This window comes from Giraffa tippelskirchi, chromosome 1 (genome assembly GCF_054371585.1).
Source record: "Giraffa tippelskirchi isolate mGirTip1 chromosome 1, T2T-mGirTip1v1.2.pri, whole genome shotgun sequence".
Taxonomy (NCBI): Eukaryota; Metazoa; Chordata; class Mammalia; order Artiodactyla; family Giraffidae; genus Giraffa; species Giraffa tippelskirchi.
Window position 1 is genome coordinate 3,684,482 of NC_137275.1, and position 12,698 is coordinate 3,697,179.

The 12,698-nt window shown below is 47.1% G+C and overlaps 1 protein-coding gene across 2 annotated transcripts in view; it reads right to left on the reverse strand.

Annotated features, from left to right (window-relative positions):
* The window catches only part of SORCS2 (sortilin related VPS10 domain containing receptor 2), a 486,615-nt gene that overhangs the window by 57,115 nt on the left and 416,802 nt on the right, over nt 1-12,698 (reverse strand). For both annotated transcript variants that reach the window (XM_081580604.1, XM_081580512.1), the window contains exon 9: nt 231-410. In XM_081580604.1, coding sequence (XP_081436730.1) covers nt 231-410 — 180 coding nt within the window. The remainder of the gene's footprint in view (nt 1-230; nt 411-12,698) is intronic.

Consider the following 12,698-nt stretch of genomic DNA (forward strand, 5'->3'; position numbering starts at 1 on the left):
CCGGGTGTGAATGGGAGGAGCCGGGGCAGGAGTGGGAGGAGCTGGGGCGGGAGTGGGCGGGGCAGGGGAAGGAGTGGAAGGAGCGGGGGAGTGGGAGGGGCCTGGCGGAAGTAGGAGGAGCTCGGCCAGAAGCGGGAGGGGCCTGGCGGTTGTGGGTGGGCCCGGTGCTGGGGGTGAGACCCGCCCCCTGCAGCCCATGCTAGGGACCCCAGACGCCCCTCGGGTCCCACCTCCAGGATGTCGATGACCACGCTCTCCTCCGCCTGCCGCGAGCTGCGCACGTCCTCCAGCACCAGCGAGTAGCGCACGCCGCGCGTGTCTGACTGGTACAGGTTGTAGGTGTCGGTCTGGTACCACTCCTGCACGGCCACGAACACCTGGCTCTCGTCCGTGCTGATGACCTGCAGATCCTGTGGGCGTGGGGGAGCGGGGTCAGTGCGGGCTGGTGCGGGGGAGGGGAGCTGGCCGGGGGTGGGGGGCAGGGGGGATGGGGCAGGCCTGGGGGGGAGGGGTGAGCAGGCCTCAGACCTGGTGGGATTGAGGGGGTGGCCACAGCCCTCTTGGGGTCAGCCTGACCTAGATTTTCACCCCGGCTCTGCCCGCAGCGCTCTCTGGCCTTAGACAAGTCCCTTTACCTCTCCGGGGCTCTGTTCTCCCAGCTTCAAAATGGGGGTCATGTTCCCACCCTCCACACTGGGTGCGGGGAGGGGTGCCCAGGCCCTGGGTGGGGCGCAGTGACACCTCCCCCCCCTTCCCCGGCCCCTGCTGTGCCATCTGCCTGCTTGTCCCTGCAGTTAGGAGGAGGCGGAGACTCAGAATGCACCCCAGACCATCACCCCCGGGAGGCGGGGCCGGGTCTCCTTCCGGGCCCCTCCCCGACCCCATCCTGAGGCTCAGATAAGTCACCTGCCAGTTCACTCACTCAGCATGGGTTCACTCAGTGTCTGCTGTGTGCCAGGCGCTGTGCTAGGCCCCGGGCCCCGCCGGGGACCCACACTGGACTCTGCCCTCCGGGATGTACACTGGGAAGGAGGGCTGGATTAATTCGCCTCAGCCTCACGCCCAGGGCCTCCTCTATGGCCTGCTACGGGGAGCTGCCCTTTGCCCACAGCTCCTCCAGGCCAGGACATCCCTGCCCTTGGTCCCCTCACTGGGCACACAGCCAACAAGGCCCATGCAGGGCAGTGGGCGGCTTGGGGCCTGGCGGTAGCCGAGGGCAGGCACCTGGCCAGCGGGCGGGCAGGAGGCCTGCCCTGAGAAGGTCAGCGGCGGAGGCCAAAGTCCCCCTGGAGCAGGACGCCTGGCAGCTCTTGACTGGGCCAGGCACCCCGTCTCAGGGTTTGTTCCGGATGTGACAATTCAGAATAAAAAAAAATCCACAGTCGAATAAAAAGGAAGAAGAGACCCAGGGCTAAGCTGAGTTTTTTGTTTTCCTTTTCACTCCCCGCCAGCGCCAAATGCTGCGTGGGAGCCACACGAAAAGGCATCTGAACAGGCCTGTTTCAAAGCCATAACGAGCTTTTATGCTGCAGCCTCTCCAGTTTGCCTTCTATCACTCCTAGACTTTTATTGCCCCTCTGGCGGCGGAGCTTCCAAGATCCAGGAGCTGAGGACAGATGGCGGAGGGGGCGCGGCAACGGTGGTTTCCACCACCGCGCCGCCCACAACGGCCAGTGTAATTTCGGGGTTCTCTTCCCATTATAGACCTTCAATCCGGGTGAAGAGGCCGTCTGGGCAGGGTTCAGGCCGGTGACGGCCCCTCCCCTCCTGCCTGCCCCCCCCCGCCCCCCACCACCCGGTGCTGTGCAGCCAAAAAAAGGGCTTTGCCAAAAAGAGGGGGACAGTGCTGTGAAACACCTGCGATGCACCTCCCTCCTAGGGACAGCCCTGCAGCGCGGCGGGATCCTGGTCTGTGGACCTGCGGACGTGGGTGGACCCAAGCAACTCACAGCCAGGGAGGGGTTACAGAGTCAGGGTCACAGGCCTGGCGGTTCCCTCTGTGAGATGGGACAGAAGGGTGATGGGAAGTCGGAGGGCTGTGCGTGAAGCCTGGGAAGTGGGGCATCTCTGTTCCTCTTGCCCACCTCCCCTCTCCTATTTCTGCGTGCAAGGCCGCGGTGTCCTTCCGGGTATCGCTAATCCTGCAGCCCAGCACGAGAAGACCTTCTATCGGTCCGAGGTTCTGAGCTCACGCAGTGCCCGGCATCAATCACACGGGGATTGATCAGTATTTACCGCTATTACCTTCATTCTGACTTTGTCTCCCCCACAACCAGGTAAATGCTTACAAAACCTGAGTAAATGTTTACTAGAATTTGGGAAACAAAGGAAAATGTGTAAAGGGAGTAAAAGTTGCCTGTAGTACTGCTCCTAGAGAGACCTGATATTAACATTTAAAAATGTTTACTTCTGAGCTTGTTCCCAAATGTGATTCATATACTTTCTCAAGTATTGTTTGTAGCTTGCTCTTGCACGTTATATGGGAAGCATGTTTCTCTGTTGTTAAAATTATTTATAAACACCACTTTTAGTGACTGCATGATATTCCCTTTTGTGGAGTACTGTATTTCACTGAATATTTCCCCACTGGTGAGCTTTTTAGCATCTCCAGCATGATGTGCAAAACAGTCATAAACATTCCCAGACATAGATCCTGCATTCTCTGTATTTCCACAACATAAATCTAAAAAAGGAAATTGCTACATCTGAGAGAAGGAACATTTTTCAAGTTCTTGTTACATTATGTTCCTTTCCCCCCAGCAGAGGTAGAGGGCGCTCATTTCTCTCCATGCTCTGAGATCAGTCTTAAAAATCCTAGGTGATTAGAGAGTGATAAATGGTGATCAGAAAGTGATAAATAATATGCAATTTTCCCCTTAAATTATTCATATTATTCTTCTTTTAAAAGGAAAGTTAGAAGCATAGACATTTGTTGACTCCATTTCTAAACAAAAGACATTAAAAGTTTACACATATGTATATGTGTTTGCATGTGTGTATATACTTATACGGGCTTCCCAGGTGGCTCAGTGGTAAAGGGTCTGTCTGTCAATACATGAGATGCAGGAGAGATCCTGGGTGGGGAAGATCCTCTGGAGGAGGAAATGGCAACCCACTCCAGTATTCTTGCCTGAAAAATCCCATAGACAGAGGAGCCTGGCCGGGTACAGTCCATGGAGTCACAAAGAGTCCATAGGGTCACAAAGGACATGACTGCGAGACTGAGCATGCGCGCGCGTGCACACACACACGCACACACACATGCACACACGTGCACACACATGCACACACACACATGCACGCACACACACACGCACATATGCGCACACACGCACACACACGCACACACGCGTGCACACATGCACACACACGCACACGCGCGCACACACACACCTATGTCTCAAGAAATATGTGGAAACATCAGAGTTGCCAGTGTTTGTTATCAGGTAGAATTAGGTTTGATTATATGTAATAGAAACTGGAAAAAAAGTGATTCAAATGAGATAGAAACTCATTTTTCCCAAAATGTAAAAGGATCCCAGAGGTAGACATCCCAGTGTAGAAGCTGGGACCGCCAGGGACAGAGTTGCCAGGAACAGAGGCTCCTTCTGAGTCAACCTTCTACTGCCCCATCCTACCCCACTCTGCTGATGGTCCGAGAGGACTGCTGGAGCCCAGCCAGCCATCTTGTCAACATGCAAGGCAAAAAGAGGGAGAGAAGAAAGAGAAGGGAAAGGCTAGTCTTTAAGAGAGGGCTCTGACAAGTCTCCCAGACCTGACAATTCCACTTAATCTCATTGGCCAGATTTCAGAAATGACCACATGTAGCTGCAAGGGAAGCTGCAAAATTTAGTCCCACCTGGGCAGCAAGGCACAGCTAAGATTTAGGGTTTGTTAAACTAAGATGAAGAATAAAAATGAATATAATACGAGCGAAGCTAGTGGAGATGATGGAATTCCAGCTGAGCTATTTAAGATCCTAAAAGATGATGCTGTTAAAGTGCTTCACTCAACATGTCAGCAAATTTGAAAAACTCAGCAGTGGCTACAGGCCTGGAAAAGGTCAGTTTTCATTCCAATCCCAAAGAAGGGCAATGCCAAAGAATGTTCAAATTACCATACAATTGCGCTCATTTCACATGCTAGCGAGGTAATGCTCAAAACCCTTCAAGCTAGGCTTCAGCAGTATGTGAACTGAGAAATTCCAGATGTACAAGTTGGATTTAGAAAAGGCAGAGGAACCAGAGATAAAATTGCCAACATCCATTGAATCAGAAAGAAAGCAAGAGAATTCCAGAAAAATAATTACTTCTGCTTCATTGACTACACTAAAGCCTTTGACTGTATGGATCACAACAAACTGTGGAAAGTTCTTAAAGAGATGGGAATACCAGACCACCTTACCTGTCTCCTGAGAAACGTGTTTGTGGGTCAAGAAGCAATGTTAGAACCAGCCATGGAACAACATACTGGTTAAAAATTGGGAAAGGAGTATATCAAAGCTGTATACTGTCACCCTGCTTACTTATTTCTATGCAGAGTACATCATGTGAAATGCCAGGCTGGATGAATCACAAGCGGGAATCAAGATTGCTGGGGGAAATATCAACAACCTTAGATATGGAGAAGCTCTAATGGCAGAAAGCAAAGAGGAACTAAAGAGCCTCTTGATGAAGGTGAAAGAGGAGAGTGAAAAAGCTAACTTAAAACTCAACATTCAAAAAACTAAGATCATATATATGGAATTTGCATATATATGGAATTTGAAAGATGGTAACGATAACCCTATATGCGAGACAGAATAAGAGACACAGATGCATAGAACAATTTTATGGACTCTGAGGGAGAAGGTGAGGGTGGGACGTTCTGGGAGAATAGCATTGAAACATGTATATTATCATATGTGAAACAGAACACCATTCCATGTTCGATGCATGAGACAAGGGCTCAGGGCCGGGGCAATGGGATGACCCAGAGGGATGGGATGGGGAGGGAGGTGGGTGGGGGGTCCAGGAAGGGGAACACATGTAAACCCATGGCTGATTCATGTCAATGTATGGCAAAAACTATTACAATATTGTAAAGTAATTAGCCCCCAACTAAAATAAATAAATTTATTAAAAAAAAAAAAAAAACTAAGATCATGGCATCTGGCCCCATTACTTCCTGGCAAATAGATGGGGGGAAAAGTGGAAGCAGTGACAGATTTTATTTTCTTGGGCTCCAAAATCACTGTGGACGGTGACTTCAGCCATAAAATTAAAAGATGCTTGCTCCTTGGAAGGAAAGGTATGACGAAACTAGACAACATATTAAAAAGCAGAGACAGCCCTTTGCCAACAAAGGTCTGTATAGTCAAGGCTATGGTTTTCCCAGTAGTCATATACTGATGTGACAGCTGGACCACAAAGAAGGCTGAGCATGAAAGAATTAATGCTTTCAAACCATGGTGCTGGAGAAGACTCTTGAGAATCCCTTGGACTGCAAGGAGATCAAACCATTCAATCCTAAAGGAAACCAACCCTGAATATTCATTGGAAGGACTGATGCTGAAGCTGAAACTCCAATACTTTGGCCACCTGATGTGAAGAGCTGATATTTGAAAAGACCCTGATGCTGGGAAAGATTGAGGCAGGAGGAGAAGGGGTGACAGAGGATGAGGTTGTTGGATGGCATCACTGACTCAGTGGACGTGAATCTGAGCAATTCCAGGACATAGTGGAGGATAGGGAAGCCTGGTGACTGCAGTCCATGCAGTTGCAAGGAATTGGACACAAAAAAGCGACTGAACGACAAGAGTTCCTACAACAGTTGCCGTGAGGAATGCAGTGAGATTGTCATGGAAAGGAGGAATGGAGTGGTAAACAGGTAGAGATGATATATATATTTGCATTATTCCATTAGTTGTAGTGAAAACATTTTAAAGAAGTACTTTTGGAAAGCTTAAAGTCATTTTAGTAAGAATGATAGGGGAAATTTCCTCATAGATTTTTACATAAAATCTAAGGAACAGCTGAATGAACCAACATCTTCACCAAATTCTTTCAGCACTTTGAATATTGCAACTCGCTGCCTTCTGGCCTCCAAGGTTTCTGATAACAAATCTGCCTATAATCTTACTTATGATCCCTGTATGTGATGAGTGACTTGTCTCTTGCCACTTTCAACATTCTTTCTTTGTGTTTCCACAGCTTGATTATAATGTCTTGGTGTGGAACTCTTAGTGTTTATGCTACTTGGAGCTCACCAAGCTTTTAAAGATCTTTATAGTTATGTCTTTCATCAGTTTTATGGAAGTTTTGGGCCACTATTCTTTCAAATAATTCTTCTGCCCCTTTCTCTCTTTCTCCTTCTGGGCCTTCCATAGTGTGTATCTTGGCTCACTTGATGATGGCCCACAGTCTCGTAGATGGTGTCCACTTTTCTTCCATTTTTTTTCTTTCTCTCCCTCAGGTTTTATCATTTCAATTATCCTACCTTTAAAGTTCTCTGATTCTTACTTCTATTTGCTAGAATCTGTTTTTGAATCTCTCTAGTGGATTTTCCATTTCAATTATTGTTCCTTCAGCTTCAGAATTTCGTTTTGGTCCCATGTGTTCCATCTATTTTTTGGTACAAGGACCCCTTAGAGATACTGTGGGTTCAGTTCCAGGCCACCGCAATAAATCAAACATCACAGTAAAGTGAGTCACACAGATTTCTCTGGTTTCTCAGTGTATATAAAAGTCATACTATGCCGTAATCTCTTACGTGCACAATAGCATTATGTCTTACAAAATGTATATACCTTAACTAAAAAGTGCTTTATTGTTAAAAAAGAACACACCATCTGAAATTTCAGTGAGTCATATTCTATTTGCTGGTGGAGGGTCCAAACTAGATGTTGACAGCTGCTGTGTGATCAGTGTGGTGGTTGTGGCAACTTCTTAAAATAAGCAGAACAATGCTGCATCTATTCACTCTTCCTTTTATGAATCATTTCTCTATAGAATGCAATGCTGGTTGATAGCATTTACCCACAGTAGACTTCATTCAAAATTGGTATCAATCCTCTCAAACTCTGCCACTGCCCCATCAACTAAGGTTGTGTAACATCTTAATCCTTTGTTGTAATTTCAGCAATCTTCACCAGGAGTAAATTCCATCTCAATAAACCCCTTTCTTTGCTCATCCATAAGGAGCACCTCTTCATTCCTTGAAGTTCTATCACGAGTTTGCAGAAATTCAGCCACATCTTCAGGCTCCACTTCTAATTCTGGTTCTCTTGCTGGTTCTACCACATCTGTAGTTACTTCCTCCTTTGAAGTCTTGAACCCTTCAAAGTCATCCATGAGGGTTGGACTCCACTTCTTCCAAACTCCTATTGATGTTGACACTTTGACCTCTTCTCATGAGTCACAAATGTTCTTAATGGCATCTAGAATGGCAGATCCTTTCTAGAAGGTTTTCAACTGACTTTGTCCAGATCCATCAGAGGAATCACTGTCTATAGTATAGCCTTATAAGCTGTATTTATTAAATAATAAGACTGGAAAGTTGAAATCACTCCTTGATCCATGAGTTGCAGAATGCATACTGTGTCAGCAGGTGTGAAAACAACACGCTGACATTAATCTCACTGTACATCCCCATCAGAGCTCTTGGCGGGGCCAGGTGCGTTGTCAAATGAGCAGTGATATTTTGAAAGGAATCTTTTTTTTCTAGGCACTAGGTCTCAAGAGTGAGCCTAAAATAGGCAGTGAACCATATTGTAAATAGATATGCTGTCATTCAGGCTTTGTTTCATTTGTAGAATAGAGGTGGAGTGAATTTAGCATGATCCATAAGGGCCCTAACATTTTTAGAATGGTAAATGAGCATTGGCTTCAACTTAAAGTCATCAGCTGCATTAGCCCCTAACAAGAGAGTCAGCCTGTCCTTTGAAGCTTTGGTGCCAGGCATTGACTTCTCCTTTCTAGCTATGAAAGTCCTAGATGGCATCTTCTTCCAGTAAAGGCTATAAGTCTACACTGAAAATCGGTTATTTAGTGTAGCCACCTTCATTAATAATCTTAGTTGTATCTGGATAACTTGTGGCAGCTTCTATCAATACATCAGCACTTGCTGCTTCACTCTGCACTGTGATATTATGGAGATGGCTTCTTTCCTTTAACCTCACGATCCAATCTCTGCCAGCTTCAGACTTTTCTTCTGCAGCTTCCTCCCCTCTCAGCCTCCATAGAGTTGAGGAGAGTTAGCGCTTTGCTCGGGCTCCCCTGGTGGCTCAGATGGTAAAATGATCCGCCTACAATGTGGGAGGCCTGGGTCCGATCCCTGGGTTGGGAGATCCCCTGGAGGAGGGCATAGCAACCCACTCCAGTATTCTTGCCTGGAGAATCCCATGGACAGAGGGATCTGGGGTTGCAAAGGGTCGGACATGACTGAGCAACCTAGCCCAGTGCAGTGCTTTGCTCTGGGTTTAGGCTTTGTTTAATGGAATGTTGTGGTTGGTGTAATCTTCTATTCAGATGGTTGAAACTTTCTCCATGTCAGCGATGAGGCTGTTTGGTTTTCTCTTACCAACAATAAAGCTCTTTGCTCATGTGTTCATAGAAGTAGCAGTTTTCATTTCCGTCAAGAACTTTTCCTTTCTATTCACAACCTGGCTGTTTGCTGTAAAAGTCCTGACTTTCAGCCTCTCTTGGATTTCAACATGTCTTCCTCACTAAGGGTAATCATTTCTAGGTTTTAATTTAAAGTAAAAGAAGTGTGACTCTTCCTTTCATGGGAACACTTAGAGGCCATTGTAATGTCAACTTTGTTGTGTCTGAGGGAACAGGGAGGCCAGAGGAGAAGGACAAAGATAGGGGAATGGCTGCTCAGGGGAGCAGTCAAAACACACATAACATTTATCAATTAAGTTGGCTCCAAGCAATTATAGCAGTCACATCAAAAGTCACTGATCATAATGAATATGGTAATAATGACAAGGTTTGAAATATTGTGAGATTTGCCAAAATGTGATGCAAAGACAAAAAGTAAATGCTGTGGGAAAAATGGCCCAATAGACTAGTTCCATGCAGGGTTGCCACAAACTTATAATTTGTTAAAAAAAAAAAAAAAAGCAATATCTGCTAGGTGCAATAAAACAAGTTATGCGTGCATTTCTAATTCATGAGTACATTGCTTTCCTGACTTTCTCCCTGTTTCTTTTATTTCTTTGGGCATCTTGAAGACAGTAATCTTAAAGTCTTTGTCTAGTAGATCTGCCATCTGGCCTTTCTCAGAGACAACTTCTGTTGGTGTTTCCCCTTTGAATGGATGGCCCTTGCTTTGTTTGCCTTGTAGTTTCCTTGCTGTTGAAAACCGGATATTGGAATCTAATAATGCAGTAACTCTGGAAGTCAGATTTTCTCCCCTCTCCAGGGTTTGCTGGCTTTTTTGTTTGTTTTTTATTTTTATTTTATTGCTGCAGGCTGTGTGTGTCTTGGGAATCAGCCTGAGGTGTAAACTGAAGTTCTCCTCAAGTCTTATCTGAGGGTGAGCTTTTTCCTGGGCATGCTTGGTGACTTTCTAAATCCCTCCATATGGTGGTTGCTTCTGAATGTCCTAGTACTTAAACTGTTGTTCAGTCGCTAAGTCATGTCGGACTCTTCGTGACCCTGTGGACTGCAGTATGCCAGTCTTCCCTGTCCTTCACTATCTCCTGGAGCTTGCTCAAATTCATGTCTATTAGGTCGGTGATGCCATCTGATCATCTCATCCTCTGTCCTTAAATGTTGGCTCCCAAAAGGGGAAAGAAGGAAAATAAGTGTGGGGATGGGGGGTTGAAACAGGCTCTGGCTGTAGGACCAGCAGGACCCCATGGGGCCACCCCGGGACAGAGCCTTCCCCCGTATCCTCTGCGTTAGCTCCTATCTGAAGGACTTAGATAATAGTATCTGATGTACGTTTCCTGAGTTGCTTTACAGATGCTAAAACAACCGCCAAGTGGAAGAAATTAAGTACTTCATGATCATGAGCATATAGTCCCAGACCTACTGGTGCCCAAGGATTAGCATCATGAATCCTGCAAGCTGTGTGTCCACTGTTCCAGGAACACGTGCATGGACGCTACCCTGTGACTGAGGGGGGAGTCGGGAGAGACGGATAGCTGCTACCTTGGGAAGAGCCAAAACTGTGGAAATTAATGACTTACCCTGCAAGCCTTCCCCTGGAAGCTGCAAGCCTTGGAACAGAACAAGAGTTCCAAAATCGTTACATCAGGAGGGTTGTGCCAGTCTGATTGTTGTCTAAGTGAGAAGACGGACTGCGTGCTTCCACCCCACCCTCTTCCCTGATGTCACTTTCTCCTTTATTCCTACACTTTATCGATTTTATTTTATGTGAACATATTACAGATAAAAGACTATTTCACTTTAAAGTAAATTTGCATTCACTTTATGCTTATGAATGTTTTTATAGAATCAGTAGTTATTTGGATTTTTCCTCGCTTTTGTCTGTTTATAGGCTTTGCCTGCTTTTTTCTTTTTCTCTTAGGGAACTTGAGTATTTTTTTTAAATCTCTACAAGTAAACAATTTAAGCAAAGGATGCTGACAAATATAATAAAAACTGTTTATCCATTTTAGTTTTCAGAGATAGGTGAATTAAAACAGCAGAACGAGGCCATTTATACCTTTTTAAGTAGAAGAAAAATAGAATTGATACAATACAAAATCTGGCAAAGCCATGTTACAACAGGCCTATTCTAACTTTGCTGGTGGCAAGGTGGAACCCTTTTAGAAAGCAACTAAGCTCCACAAATATTTTATATCCTTGGTCCAGAAATTCTTCTTAGACTAACTTGTGAAAATAAAAAAAGAAATACCTGTGGGCACAAATATATTCCTAGCAGCACAGTTTATAATTATGAAATATGGAAACAACCCAAATGTCTAAACAACAGGAGTCTGGCTTAGCTGAACAAGGTACGGTCTCCTGAGTTGAAAGTTTTGCGGTCATTTAAAGGGGCTATCATGTATCATTCGGGAAAAATTCTCCCAAGACATTGTCATGTGAAAGCCAGGCTGCAGACAGAGTGACTGCAATGATGCAACTGCAGAAAAGTCGCCTTGGCTTGGGGCTGGGGACTGGGGCAATCGAACAGGGCTGGGGGAGGGGAGGGAGGGAAGGAGGTGGGGGGGCCGTGGTGAGTTCCCCTCGGCTCTGGTTTCTGCTGTTTTCATGATGTGACTTGGGCCATTAATGAAGAAAAAAAAAAGATAGGAATGGTTTGAGCGGAGGAAAGAGGCAAGAGTCACAAATTCACCATGTAACAACAAAATCTGATTAGGAAATTCAGTTAGCTAGCTCTCCACGCTATTGGTGGGAAAACGGGATCTGGCTGCTCTCCTGGGTTTGGTGGAGAGCTTCCCTCATAGCTCAGTTGGTAAAGAATCCGCCTGCAATGCAGGAGACCCCGGTTCGATTCCTGGGTCAGGAAGATCCGCTGGAGAAGGGAAAGGCTACCCACTCCAGTATTCTTGGGCTTCCCTGGTAGCTTAGCTGGTAAAGAATCCGCCTGCAATGCAGGAGACCTGGGTTCAATCCCTGGGTTGGGAAGATCCCCTGGAGGAGAAAGGAAAGGCTACCCACACCAGCATTCTGGCCTGGAGAATTCCATGGACTGTACAGTCCATGGGGTCACAAAGCGTCGGACACGACTGAGCGACTTTCACTTTCAAGCAGCCAGCTGCCTGGATGGGCAGTGTCCTCACAAGACCATATGTGCTCTTGGGACACCCCGTCCTGGGCTCGGGGTGGGGGGATGGCCCCCGAGAGCAGCCTGACTTGTGCATCACCCCCCACTCCCTGGCCCATCACCGGGTCCTGGGCAGGACCCCCACGTGAGGACACTTGGCGCCAATACGGATGCCACCCCTGTGAGCAGGTCCTCAGGCATCCTTTGAAGCTGGGTGATAGGAAGGGCGTGGCTGTGCCTGGCTTCTGTCACCCCCTTGTGATGTGAGGGGCGTACTTGCATCCCAGCCTCAACGGGCTTTCAGTGACCCCTGATTTCCACAGAAACGGGGAAGAAGGACGCTAGCAGGGAGCATGTACTGTCAAGGATTGGCAGCGGGACTCAGGGTGCTTCCTGCAAACCCTGCAGAAGACCCAGTGACATTCATGGCTGTCTCAGCCGTGGACTAGGGAGGGGCAGCCCGTGCTCAAGGTCACAGAGGTCGTGACTGGTGGCCGAGGCCTCCTTAGAATGAACGCCCTCAGAGACGATCTGGCCACTGGTCCACCTCCCACCCCTTTCCCTACACCAGGAAAGCTGCAGCAGTTGCCCAGGTGCCCATGCCACCCAAGCGTCCACTCAACCACCCGCACCCCCACACCAGGAAAAAGGCCCAGGACACAGGGACACAGGATGCTGGTGACCTGCAGCCCCCAGGGGCGGAGGAAGTGTCTCTCAGAAGCTGAAAGGCCTCTCACTCCCCAGGGACACCAAAGGCATTTGCCATAAATGAAACCATTGCTTTTCATTATTTATTCAGCCAAGACTGGAAAAACTCTCTTAAGCTTGCTTCTTTTCTTTCTTTCTTTTCCTTTCCATTTTTCCCTCCCTCTTCCTTTTCTAAAGAAACACCTTAAAAAAGTTTTTAAAATCTCAGGAACTTTTCCCATTTCTGGCTCAGGAAGGGTTTGCGGTGCCCCTAGCAGCAGCTGTGTCCA